This window comes from Pteropus medius, unplaced genomic scaffold (assembly GCF_902729225.1).
Source record: "Pteropus medius unplaced genomic scaffold, Ma_sr-lr_union100, whole genome shotgun sequence".
NCBI classification, from domain to species: Eukaryota; Metazoa; Chordata; class Mammalia; order Chiroptera; family Pteropodidae; genus Pteropus; species Pteropus medius.
The window spans coordinates 675,891-689,756 of NW_024351073.1; the positions used below are offsets into that span (position 1 = coordinate 675,891).

General features: G+C 39.9%; 1 protein-coding gene and 1 pseudogene across 1 annotated transcript in view; one reads left to right on the top strand and one right to left on the bottom strand.

Annotated features, from left to right (window-relative positions):
- The first annotated feature begins 94 nt into the window (after positions 1–94).
- The window catches only part of OXCT1 (3-oxoacid CoA-transferase 1), a 110,368-nt gene continuing 96,596 nt past the window's right edge, over positions 95–13,866 (top strand). The window contains exons 1-4 of the mRNA XM_039842584.1: positions 95–307; positions 4,152–4,260; positions 5,360–5,450; positions 11,750–11,885. Of these exons, the coding sequence (XP_039698518.1) occupies positions 230–307; positions 4,152–4,260; positions 5,360–5,450; positions 11,750–11,885 (414 nt within the window). The 5' untranslated portion in view covers positions 95–229. The remainder of the gene's footprint in view (positions 308–4,151; positions 4,261–5,359; positions 5,451–11,749; positions 11,886–13,866) is intronic.
- LOC120586328 (uncharacterized) lies at positions 10,654–10,775 on the bottom strand (annotated as a pseudogene).

Consider the following 13,866-nt stretch of genomic DNA (forward strand, 5'->3'; position numbering starts at 1 on the left):
ACGATGCCACGTGTTCGCCAACGACGCTACCTGGAACTCTCCAGACTTGGAAAAAGACCCAGCCGGGGCCCCTCCTAGCTTCAGGGAGGGCCAAGGACGTCACGGACGAGCGGTGGAGCCTCCGGCGCGTCCCCGCGCACCTTTCTTCCCCTCCCTCCGCAGAGACGCGAGGGCGACCTGACTGCACTGCACAACACACTCGCTCGCGTCCCCCGCCAACGGCCGAGACATGGCGGCTCTCAGACGCCTCTCCTCCTGGCGACGGCTCTGCGCCTCCGCCCGCGGCCCCAGAGGCCCCTGCACTAAGGTAGCCCTTCCTGGCTCGCTCGTGTCGCCCGGCATCTGCGCTTTGCGAGCAGCCTCCCAGGGTGGGGCCCTGGCGGGGGACGGGACAGGACGGGTCACAGCAGCAGGGGTTCGCTGCGCACCCGCACCGCGGATCGCATCTCCGGGCAGGGGCCCCTCTGGAGGCCCAGAACCCGGGGCAGAGTTAGCCACGTCTCGGCGCCACTTCACCGCCAAGGGGGCGGATGCTGGGCACGGCGGGGGTGGAATGCTGCGCCCCGCTTTGTCCTCCCCCTCTGTGGCCCCAAGGGTGCTTGGCGGTGGGTCAGAACCTGCATCCGAGCGCTTGCCTTAGGCGTCTTTCCTGCCTAGCGAAGTCGGTCTGGGTCTGGCGATGCCTCGCGCGCAGTCTTCGGCCACCGACGTCCCTCCTCCCGCGGCCCCTCGGAGAATCCGGGTTAGAAGATTTCCTTTGACGAAACAGTTTGAAAACCTTGTCCCACCTTTACTGCCAACTCTCCACCGAGCGTTATCCCGAAACATTCTCGCCGCGATTTTTGGTTGATGTGTGTTTTTTGCCCCATGCTCTGTCCCCGTCTGGAAGCCCACGCTCAGGTGGCGGTTCCTGTCCGGAGTCCTCAGAGGCGAGTATTGGACGAGAGCGCTAGGTCCAGGAGGGTGGCTTACCTCCGCTACCTTATTACAGCTGGAGTCTCTTTCTTGGAAGGGAAAACGAAAAGTGGTGTTTTTAATTTAGTAGCGTGTTGACTAATAATTCCGAGCTTGAAAGCCTTTGTTGCACACAGTGCTTACTCACAGAGAACCGCCCTGCCCCGTAGCTCTTCTATCTTTCCCATATCCGATATCTGAGAGCTGTAAGTGCAGAGGGGTCAGTAAGCCCCTTAGGTAAATGCTGAGGGATGATTCGGCACTGGAACATTTTACTCCTAAATGCCTCTTAGGAAACATTTTAATCATTGCACGGATGAATGAAATGAGTTCCCCTGCCACTTTCCTGATTCAGGCTTTCACATGAGAGTTATGACATCTGTTTCAAAAGCTTTTGCTCTTCCTTCCTCATCAAAGGATGAAGCTGAAACTCTTTAATGTGGTCTTTAAGGCCTTGTACAACCTGCTTTGGCCTCCACCTGCAGCTTGATCTTCATGGGCCTCTCTCCATGGGACCTGATCTCGAATGTCCCTGTACACACTGAGCCTTTCACCCCTCTACACCTTTACTCATGCAGCTCCCCCTTTGTCGATTCCCCATCCTAGTAATTTAGCTTTTGGAGAACTCTTCAAGCTTTCTGATGCACCAGGCAGAATGCATGACTTCTTCATCTGTGCTGCTTTAGAGTGCTGGGCATTGCACTGATATTGAAATAGAACATGTATGTACCCTCAGGAACAAAGTATACCACCACTTTAAAGGACTGTCTAGTGTCAGTAACTCCCTGTGTTCGCCTTGCGGTTTATTCCTGTCATAATGCGTAATTGGTAGTGTTTAAGATGAACATTCCACTTTTGGTAGACACTGGTCCAGTGCTGAACAGCCAAGGGGAAGCAGAGTTTGCCACTCCAGCATATGCCTTTTTGGGATATTAATTATTTTAAGCGGGTTATTTTCTAGAAGGGACTCAGGAAAAACCTTGACCTTTCCCGCTAACTGCCTAAATTCTTTTAACCCGGATTCTCCGAGGACCTGCTCGAGGAAGGAAAAACCTTGACCTTTCCCGCTAACTGCCTAAAATCTTCTAACCCGGATTCTCCGAGGACCCGCTCGAGGAAGGGAGCTAGTGTTATAGATGACTATACTTTAATATGAATTACTGTGTGATAGTCAAGAGCCTGGCAAGGCCAGTTTGATCAACGCCATCTCAGAGCTCCATTGGTAACAAGGGCCCAGCAAACGTTCATTTACCAAACATCCACTTTTCTATCTCTGTGTGAATTGCCTTCTTGCCCTTTGAAGTCCCCAGCCACAACAACCACCACCTACCACCACCTCTTGCTCTTTAACTCAAGGTGACATGTAAGCCTCAACTGTCCGATTTTTCCTTAGACCCTGTGTTCTTATGGGACCCACATATGTACATAATAAATTTGGTCATTTTCTCCTGTTATTCTGTCTCATGTTAATTTGATTATTAGACCAGCCAGAACTTAGAACTCTCTTCCTCTACAGCTAAAGCATTTCAACACATGCCACCACCTCCTCTTGGTAGTAAAGCATACTCCTCCTTGCAAGTCTGTAAGTGTGTGTATCCACCTTCATGTTACTGAATTTTCCTTCTAATGTGGTTTTCGTCACTTCTCTCCATATGGCCTCTCCTCTCACTTCTGTTTATCAAACTTTGATACTAAAGTGGGGGAGTGTCAATCTTCCTGTGCCCTAATTTATTTAAATGTAAGGTGACAAGGTAATATCACCTGGGTATACACTTCCATATCATTAAGATAAAATTTATTTTAAAATAAAAAAGCAGTATGCTTTGATGGTTTCACTGAAAGATCTTCAAAATGAAGTGCATTTTCATTAAGTTCTAGAGTGTTGAATGATAGGAAAAAGAAATTTAGGTGCAAGAAATAATGGTAGAAGTAGTTAGAAAGGAAAGAGATTTTGGATTAGAAAGTCATGAGATAAAATTTAACCTTAGAGGTTAAGTGCAAGGATCTGAAGTAGAGGACAAAAGATATTTGTAGACAAAGTTTAACTTACCTTACGAAGAAGATTTTAAAAAGGAGAAATTCGGTAAATAGAAAAAAATTTGCACTGTAAGAATTATGATTATATCTTACACTTTAGTACTGAATCATTATTATTTCACTCCCCCTGGCCCAACAGTAATAGCAGAAACTAATGGCAATAATAAAACAGAAATTTGCAGAAGATAGGGGAGTGGAAAAACAAAATACATTACGTGAAAATAAAGGAAGATCTTGGTGAAAAAAAATTATTTCCAGAATAAATAGATGTTGAAGCTGTGCAATTCATTACTCTTCATTCTTTTTGGTAACCTCTACAAACTTGAAAGTTGTTTGTATATTTAGCAGACGGTGCTTGAGTCTTTTCATACCATCGTTTTAGTATTTAAAATATATTAGAAGGTAGAAGCCAATTTATGAGCAATTTAGAGCTCATAACTTTGAATTCAGTTAACTAAGGGAAAAAAGTTGATAGATATTATTAGGGACACACTCCACCACGTCCCGCCAAATCTCAGAAGGTGTTGGTAGTACATATCCCATGACTCCCACAGGCAGAGTGTAGCCCATTATTGCACACTATTCGTTTCTCAATCAATAGATATCAAATATCACTATAACAAATATGTAATAAATGTCAGCAAATATTGTTAACTGAATGTATGAAAATGAAAAAAAAACAACCAACGTTGAGTGTCCATAAATTCTGTATTATCTTGAGCTCTTCTCACATTCCCTAGAAACATGAGTCACTTTTTAAACTTTTAGTTACCTGGGTCTTTTCTAAAATACTTCTGAGCTACTATTTTGGAGATGTGAGGCAAGTGTCTCAGTAATTTTTGACTGTCCAGACACCAAATGTCAGCTTAAAGAAAGGAGTGAGATTCTTGCCAAGTCTGTGCTATGTACTTTTGTTCCACCTCATGAACCAGAAAAGCCTCTCTGCGTCCATAGGTGAAATGACTTTTCTTCTGACTTCCTCTCAGTGGGACTTGTGTTTCTCAGTGCATGGATGAGTAGTTCCGGGCGACCTCACTCCCTAGATTTCTTAGCTGTAGACGAATCCTTTCATTTTCTTCTTCCTCCCGCCAAGGCCCTGATTCTTTACCATTAACTGCAGATAATGATTAGTCATTTAAAAATGTTTTTTAATGTTTTAGGGTTGTGTTTCCTACTTTTCAACCAGCATGCGTCGCCATGCCACATTTTATACAGATCCAGTGGAAGCTGTAAAAGACATCCCTGATGGAGCCAAGATCTTGTTTGGTGGTGAGTCATAGTAGAGTTTCCCTTTGTAGGGAACACCATTATGTTTTTAGCAAAGCAGGGAAATCACAGCAGTAAAGCTATGTAGATTAGACATGCCAATTATTTTATTACTTTTTTATTATTTATTCATTATTTTATTTATTTATTACACAGTATATTATCTTTTGTTAGTGTCCCCTTCCTGAAAATTTAGCAAGGTTTAGCACTTTATATTTTTAATTGTTTTTTCTTCCTTTTGTGTTTCTTTTTTTCATTGTTTTGAGAAGTTGAAGCTTCAAATGGTGATGTCTTATTAGTGGCTTTAAAAAAATTCCTAGATTTTTGGGAATGCCATTCAACTTAAAATGTTCGCATTGATCTGATTGGCCCATGCCTAGTCACTCCTTTCTTTGATCCTTATTTTATGAGTTAGAGAGCACATAGCATCTATCTGCTATTGAGTCTCCCAAGTTCTGTTGCTTGTTTTTATTTGGAATGTCTTTTAGAACCACTGTCTCATACTCATTAAACTTGCTCCCTGATTCTTATAAATTTTTTTGGGTTTCTAGGCCTTGGTCACAGGAATCAAGTCTTATTTTGCAGGCTGCATTTCCTTCCTTTATCCTTCCTTTCTTCAACTGATCAGTCATTGAGTGTCCATTTTAAACCCAATACTATTTGAGGATTTGTGGAAAATGTAAAGATATGACAGTTATTGGCCTAAGCTTTCAATTCTGCAAAATATACTCACTAATATAAAACAAACATGCTTGAAAAACTGACTGTACTCCTGTCTAAGAGTTAAATTATAAAGCGAAGCAGTAATGAATGAGTAGTTAAGTGTAAGAAGAGCAATGTGTAGCCATATTAATACATTGCAGTCGGCTTTATGCTTATGAATCAAGGATTTGACAGTGACATCTGTTGCTATATATTGCTGTAAACTTTTAGATACAGCTATGACCATTTATTGAATTGCTGAGATATATCTGTGCATTTTATTTAGTAGGTGTAATAATGTGCTTGTATATTTTATTTTTTATTAAAAGAATAACATACACTTTTCCCTGAAGGAACATTACTCTCTTCACAATTTGTTTATTTTTTTGGCTTATTATAGGTTTTGGGTTATGTGGAATTCCAGAGAACCTTATAGGAGCTTTACTAAAGACTGGAGCGAAAGGGCTAACTGCAGTCAGCAACAATACAGGGTAAGTGCATTTTTAAAACAATTGGTTTGAAAGCAATGACACTTCTCCATAATATTTAACCAAAGTCTAATATTTAAAGATCTTAATGTTTTTTTTAAAAATTAACTAAATTGGCAGTTTAGCCTATTATAAATGCAACTTAGAATAAATAGCACGGATTATTGAGGAACAAAATGATTCTACATTTGTGCTCATTTTTCCTTTGCTGAGTTTATTTTTGCTATTATTTTCATCGAGAAGGCTCTCTCACTTCTTCTCTGCATATCTATATCTTTCCCATCTTTCGGAATTGGACTCAAATTACATATCCTCAAAGTAACCTCATCCAAGTATAGAACGTTTTAGCCTTCATTGATCTTGCAGCTTTCTGATTTCCTTTGAAGACTTTTAGCTTTTCTTTGTATGCTGAATTGTATTTATTCTCTATGATATATATTACAGGCCACTCCTGTTACTTTTATAGTAGTTTTCTGTTTCCTACTGTGGTTAGCCCATGAGTCTCAGAGCCACTGAATGCTAGAGCTGGATGGGATTGTAAAGATTACCTATTCCAATTTCTTCATTTAAAAGAGGAAACGTCTGTAAATGGAGAAGTAGTTTATTCATGGTCACTTGATCTTTCTTAAATATGTCTAGTGCCCTTTGAGCTGACTTTATATTTATTAAAAATACTTTCGATTATCAGTACTTTGTTGGATTTTCAAGATAGCTCAGTGTTTACAAGGGATGGTGTAGATCAATATACATTCTTTATGAAGAGTAGGTACCGATGACCTATTTCATTGAACACTAAGAAGGCACTTTGCACACCCAATTTGGCTGTTGATTCCCTTAATTGGTGGTGGTGGGGGGTTAAATCCTAGAGGTCTACAGGAGCGAGGGAGTTAAATCCTAGAGATCTGCAGGAGTGAGGGCATTTGAGTCAGATAGATGAGGAAGACTTAGCGTTGCTTCATTGGAAAACCAATGACATGGTTTGAATTGTTGGGTAAATGGAGAGAGCTTGGAATTAGAAGTCATAATTATCTTCTTCTTTAGAAAAAAGGTTATTTGTAATGGAAAGATCTGCCTGAATTAGAAGTCTTTACAAAGCTCAGGACAGATGATTGTTTTTGTTTTGTATGTTCATTTTTAATAATCAGTAAGACCTGTTGCCATGAGGTACTGCTTACTTTGGTATAGAGTAGTAACCATTAGTCTTGGTAAGATAAACCCTCCTCCCTTAAGATCACTCAGATGAATCAATACTTTGATATGGATTGATTAGGAAGGTAGGAAAAATTCAGACTGTACCTTTCATTGATTTTTGGAAGACTTTAACCTATGAATTACAGACCCGTGTAAACCAAAAGTTTCACAACAAACTGTATATCAACCAGTAGGGTCAAGGAAAGACTAGGTGTGTCATATTTGTCATGTCCATTTCTTCATGACAAGATTATTTTAGACTGCGGTTCTTGAAGGTGGGGATTTAGATAACTCCAAAGGCAGCCCCACTTACTTGTGGAAGACTAGTAAATGCTATCTGGTAATATATATGTACCTGTGCTTGTGATTACAATACTATTTCTTGTATATAGTACTGTTCTAATCAGTTATATGAATTCTTTGAGGGCCCAATGAGCAGTTTCTCACTCTAAATAAAATTTTTGTTTCTGCACCAATAATTTTGAATCAGGAGATAAGGGTAAGCGGCTCTTTTGCTGTGCTCTGTTTCTTCTTTGTTGAGGTGGCTGCATCTCTGAAGGGCTCTGAAGATCTCAATAGAGAGATCTAGGCCACTTTGGCTGATTATAAGCATTCCCCCCAAGATTTGGTTATTTTGTCTGGGAAGGGCTAACTGCTTCCTGGGATGTGCGCTTGTATGTCTTCACTCAGCTCATAGAAGATTTCACTTGTCACATATAACTGTCATAATTAACCTTATATCTAAATATGGCATTTTCTTTTCTTTTAATGCTCTTGATATTATCAGAGGAAATATAAATCATGTGACTGAGATTTAAGTATGTCTACTATGACAGTAAAGAAGAAATAGAATTTGGTAAATAGTTGTAACTTAATTTTTATTAGAGTTTCATTTTGGCAAGAATAGCCAATTAGATTTCAGAAAATGAAAAACCAGATTCAGAAAATGAAAAATATTTGCAGAACATTTGATATCCTTCATGGAATATGTTTTGCTTTACATTAATGTGTCTCTTTATTGAATTCTTGGATTTAGACTTCTTTAACCACTAAAGCATTTGAAACCTGAGTTTGTTGTGCTGCAGGAAAAAGGTTAAATCTCTCTTTAGGAATGTTAGAAAAATGTTAGCTACTAATGGCAAGCAAGATAATCGCTTTGAAAGTTCATCAGAATTATTTTTAATATCAAAGACCTGCTAGATGCTTTAATATACATATTTCTCTGTTAGAATTGGTAAGTTCTTCATTTGCAAAAGATCACATATGCTGCACGGGCCTTGCCTTTTTCATTTTTGTATCATTGGTGTCTAATAGGCAAGAAAGACACTCTTATTAGTTATCTAACAGCATTTTTCGAGGCATAAACACTGTGTACCTCATCAGGTAATAGCCTGGGCTGAACATCTCATGCATTACTTGATTGGCATGCCAGGTTCTAGTCCAGAAACAAAGTAAAGAAAAAACAAAATACACATGATTTCCAAAGCCAAGATGAACAGAAACAGAGAAGTTATTTCTAAACAGAGCTAAGTTCAACTGTGTAATGGGGTGAAAAGCCAAACAGAGATCCATGAAAAAGTGGTTAGAAATATTCCCAGGGCAATAAATGAAGCCTCTGTTTCTGGGAGTTACTCTGGACTTTATCATTGCATTTCTATCTTCCAAAAAACTTCAGATATTTAATACTTCAGAGAGCAAATAGATTGTATCTATCTTTGTGGATTATTTTATTGTTATGACTTAATTTAGACAGAGATCTAGAGGATATCAATGGGTAATTGAGGTTTACCCAAGGGATTCTTTAAAGGAATGGTCAAGACTGAGGGAAAGCAACAGAGTATTGAAGAACTCTGAAGTTAGTGACAAAGGATCACCAGCCCTAGGCCTGATGGAATGAGGGGAGGGAACTGATAGGATCTGGAAGAAAGCTTTATACAGAGGACTACCCAGTGTGCTGCAGCTTGCCAGGGTGAGAGCCAGGGGAATACAGATCCTGTCATTATTCTCCTCTTACCTCCTGATCCTCCTGATGGTGCCTCCCATTGGCTGAACCTAGTTGGGAGCAGCTGAACCCAGTCAGAAACCAGAGGGCGAGGGAGCCCTGTGATTCAGTCCATGGAGGTCAGTCAACCCAGGCATAGGGCGGGTTGGAGGTTGCAGAATGGATCCCGAGGGGCAAATAGAAAATATCAGCATGAGGACTTGGTGATTTTCATTTTATTAGAGAGGAGCCAGTGAGGAAGAAGAAAGTGAAATTGAGCAGTAAATTCATTTGACAAATGGTCAACAAATGCTTATTCCGTGCTCCCTGTGTGTTGCATGTGCTTCCAGGTTCTTGGGGTACAACAGTGAACGAAATGGGCCAGGTTCCCTGCCTTGCCTTCCCGTGGGGAGATGCAGACAATAAGTAGTAAACATAACAAATAAATAAAATTTCCAATGTGTTAGATGGTTGTAGTACTACGGAAAAAAGAAAAAGAGCAAGGAGGAGTGGGAATGTGAAGGTGGAGAGGCAGGCTTCGACCTGTGAGGTCAACAGATTTCCCATAGCCTTCAGGACGAAATCCTAATTTCTTGGTATGGCTATCAGGGTAGATCACAGCCTGGCCTGCCTTCTGCCTTTCCTGACTTGATTTTGCTTTCAGTCCATATTCCAGTCACACTTAACTTACTGAGCCCATTCACACCATTTTGTACACTGCAAAGCTACCTGTCTGTCACTTTCCCTCATCACTTCCGCATCTCTACTCTACTCTCAAAGACTTTTTTTTCTTATAAGTCTGTTGAAGTGTCACCTTCTGTAAGTCTTTTCTGGCCTCTTTCTCCTCTCTAACTCTTGGGTTCTCGGTCTTCAGTGTTCTCATCCCACTTCGTGCAGACGACTCCTCTTAGCATCTCTCTCTCTAATTCTGTTGTAATTATAGATTTTGTGTGTTTTTGTTCCTTGATAATCTCAGAGCTGCTCATGGCCGAGGACCTGCCATGCCAGCTCTAGGGTAGAGTAATAACTTAGTTAATGATTATCGGATGAATGAACCATATAGATGACACAGCTTCATAGGGGAGAAGCCATCGGGCACTAAAGGAATTTTAGGGAGAGATCATAAATGAAGCCTCTGTTTCTGGGAGTTACTCTGGACTTTATCATTGCATTTCTATCTTCCAAAAAACTTCATTGAAGCATAATATATAGAGTAACACAGAAAAGTGAGCATATCATAGATACACAGTTTGATAGATTTTTACAGGCTGCACACCCAGATGAAGAAACACAGTATGATGAGTATCCCAGTAAGCACCCCCAAATGCTCCTTCCTGTCAATATTCTCCTCTCCCACTACCAAGGTTAACCATTGTTCTTACTGCTGATCTTATCTATTAGTTTGATTTGATGTTGAACTTAATATAAAAGGAATAATTCAATATGTACTGTTTGTGTTCCTTTTGCTCAACATTTTGTCTGTGAGAGTCATCCATTGTTGCTAGTGGTTGTAGATCTTTCATTCTCATTGCTGTATAGTATTTCATTTTGTGACCATACCACAATTTATTTGTCCTGACGTTGATGTGCATTTGAGAGGCTTCAGTTTGGGGCCATAATGAGTAGTGATATTATGAATATTCTTGTACATGTCTTTTGGTGAACATAAGTATGCATTCCTGTTGGAGTTACTGACTCATAGCCTATGGAGTGCTCAACATTAAGTGATACTACTAACAGTTTGTCCAAAGTGGTTGTACCAGTTTATATTTCCCACAGCATACATGAGAGTTCTGGTTGTTCCACATCCTTGCCGACACTTGGTATTTCCTGCTTTTTAGCCATTTTTTCATGCTTTTAGTAATGTCTCATTGTGGTTTTCACCATTTCTTTTAAAAATAGTTTTGCAACTTAAGTTCAAGTATTTTTTATCTTAGAATTTTTTTTTTTTTTAGGCGAGACAACCTTTGGTTGACTTCACAGATTGCAAGGACTTTGTCAGCTTACGATCCCTTATTTTTTTATTTTTCTTTCCAGCTACAGCACCTGGTCTTCCTAGGTGGTCTCCCATCCAAGTACTAACCAGGCCCGACCCTGCTTAGCTTCCGAGATCAGACGGGATCAGGCTTGTTCAGGGTAGCAGCATGGCTGTAGATTATCTTAGAATTTTTTAAAATCTAGTTGTTTAAAGTATATTTGAAATTCTTGAGTAGAAGAGAGGGATAAGGTGACTAAAAATGGGTACGTATTCAATTATTAACCTGTCTTGTCACATTGTCTTTGCTTGAAATGTTAGGTGTATTTAGCTTTGAAAAGAATACAAATAAATAAGAGAGGCACAAACTTAGAGACTTTCACCTAATGAATAAAGCCAACACTACGTGCACCATTTCTAAGAATAAATTGAACTCGACATTAATAGACATATTAAAGTAACTTAACAGATATAACGTTGTTCTTGCTACCTATAAACTTTTCACTAATTTGTGATTAATTTCCTGATTTTTTTTTGTTAAAAATGTCTAAATTTTTGAATCTTCTTGAGTAAAATATCTATGATATAGGGAAAACGTTCATAGTTATTTATAATTTGAGTCCATATTGTAAGAGTCTGCTGTTCTTCCTCTTTTGAATATAAGAATGCCCCGCCCCCTTTTTAGGACAGAGAGAATTTCTCCATCCAAACCTTCCTTTGGGGTCAGTGCAGGTGAGGACAGTGGCATTGCCATTGCATTTACATATACCTCTAAGACATAGGACAAGGACCAATCCATCTCTTTGCTCATCTTCTAACCTAGTGTCGCTTTGGAGCAGTGGAAAGAATGAAAGGGGTTGGGTAGAATTCTGGGATTGATGTGGGTTTGAGTCCTGGCTATGTCATTTACTACCCAAGATCTTAGGAAAAAATCACTAACGTTTTGAGCTTTATTTTCCTCAACTGTAAAATAGGAAAAGAAGAGCCACCTTGCAAGGCTCTTTTGGTGGTGGGGGACCACGAGAGAATGCAGACTAAATGCCTAGTAGAGAAGATTTGTTTAAATTAATAAAATTTTGTGGTTTAAATTATAAGTGATGTTAGTGTTCTATCAGATGCTCCTTTGATTATAAGCTGCTTGCATTTTCCTTCTAGGGTCGACGGCTTTGGCCTGGGTATTTTATTTCAATCCAAGCAGATAAAACGCATGCTTGCTTCATATGTGGGAGAAAATGCAGAGTTTGAACGACAGTACTTATCTGGTGAATTAGAATTAGAGCTGATACCTCAAGTAAGAACATTTCTCTGCTTTTCTTTTACAATACTCATTTATTTTAAAATTTATCATTTTTTTTTCCCCGTAGAAATTTCTTTGTGCAAGAGAGGTAAGGCAGAGAGGATGCTATGTTGTCAAACCAAAGAAATTTGTTTGTGGGTCACCCCTATGGAAGTGTAATATTTTCTGTTGCTATGCACTGAAAAAGGAAGTATTTCTAATAAAAATATCTAGGCTACAGGATAAATTTTTAAGTTTCACATTATAATGTGTATTACACTGGAAGCACGCAAAAGGGCTTGCTGAAATGTTTCTGGATTGTCCTAAAACTCAATTCCTATGAATCTTAGAATTAGAAATCTGTGATAAATCTGGTTTTGCTGAGACATATGAGGAAAGTGAAGCCATCGGAGAGTAAAACCAGTTCCATCGTAGAGTACGTGCTGGGATCAGAGCTCAGGTGTCCCGGGAAATGGTGTCACTAACAAAGCAAGCAATTACTGACATTAATCGAGCAAGTTTCCACTTATTTTCTCCCCCATCTCCTAACTGACTGAAGAGTTTCTCATAGAGAAATGCAGACTTTTTGAAGGCATTTGTGTAAAACAAGGGTCTATGGGATGTGTGTGTTGGTCTTGACAGGCTTAAAGCCAAGCCCACTACTCTGCTTTATTTTCGTGAACAGAAAATATTCTCACTACTGACTTCACGAAATTGGCAATAATGTATTGTAGCAGAATTTCATACAGATTCTTCAGTATTTAAATCACAGCATATGCTTGTCTAGAGAGAACACGTGTGGAGGACCTGTTCTTTCTACATGAGGTTTATAGCGTCTTCTATAGTCACACCTGATCACTCTACAGCGTTGGCACCTGTGCTATCACAGCACTGTTCTGTGCTTTGTATTTATTCAGTCTTCATTTAAAGTTTGTTTGTTTGTTTGTTTGGAAAAAGGTGTTAGTCTGCTTGTGCTGCTTTAACAAAATTCCACAGACTGGGTAGCTTAAACAATAGAAATTTGTTTCTTATTGTTCTGGGATCTGGGAAGTGCAAGATCAGGTGTCAGGCTGATTTGGTTTTTGGTGGTGGCAGGTGGCGGTGGGAAGAGAGGTGGGGGGAGAGAGAGTGGGAGCACGCAGGCTGCATGCACATGCAAAAGAGTACTCTGGGTCTCTTTTCATGAGAACACTGATCCTATTGGATCAGAGCCCTACCATTATGCTCTCATTTAAGCTGAATGACTTCCATAAAGATCCTATCTCCAAATATTGTCACATTGGGGTAAGGGCTTCAATGTACAAATTGGAGGGGGGGCGGGGAGAGGGGCATTGTTTAGTCCATAGCATATACTTTTCCTCTTCACATTGTAGGTAGAGATACTTAATCCTTCAATTTTGGGAGCTATTGAAAATTAACCTTTTAAATCTTTGCATTACTCCTTATTTGTCAGAGGGCATATATATGGGAGAGGAACTTCCTTAATATTTCTTTTATATTCTGTTTTTAAGCTGAAAGAGGTTAGTGAGTCCCTCCACAGCTTAGTGGCACATAAATGAACATTGGCACTGGCAACTTGTTTTACATCCTGAGAGCCAGGAAGAAGTGTCCATGAAGTGCTGGGGATTAGGACTCCCCTTGGTGGTACCTGCAGAGGTCCTGTCTGCAGAAATATTCTATTTTCAGGCCCTTGCCCAGTCGAACACCCAGAAGGAGTGAAGTATTCAGGGTGGGTGGACATAAAAAGCACATTAAATTAGGGGTGTTCTTATGGTTGTTTGATGGTTGAATTTTTGTGAGCATTGTTAAAATACCCACAATACATCTCTGTTTGTTGGATAGAGTAGAAAAGTAGTTTTTTGGAAGGTTTTCAGTTCTGCCACAAGTCTCTTCTTCCCCAGGATATCTTGTGTACTTGAATTACTCAATGTTTGAAATGCCAACGATTAGTCCCTTCTTTGAGTTTAGTGTTTAAAGACCCCCATTAAAGTAGAGA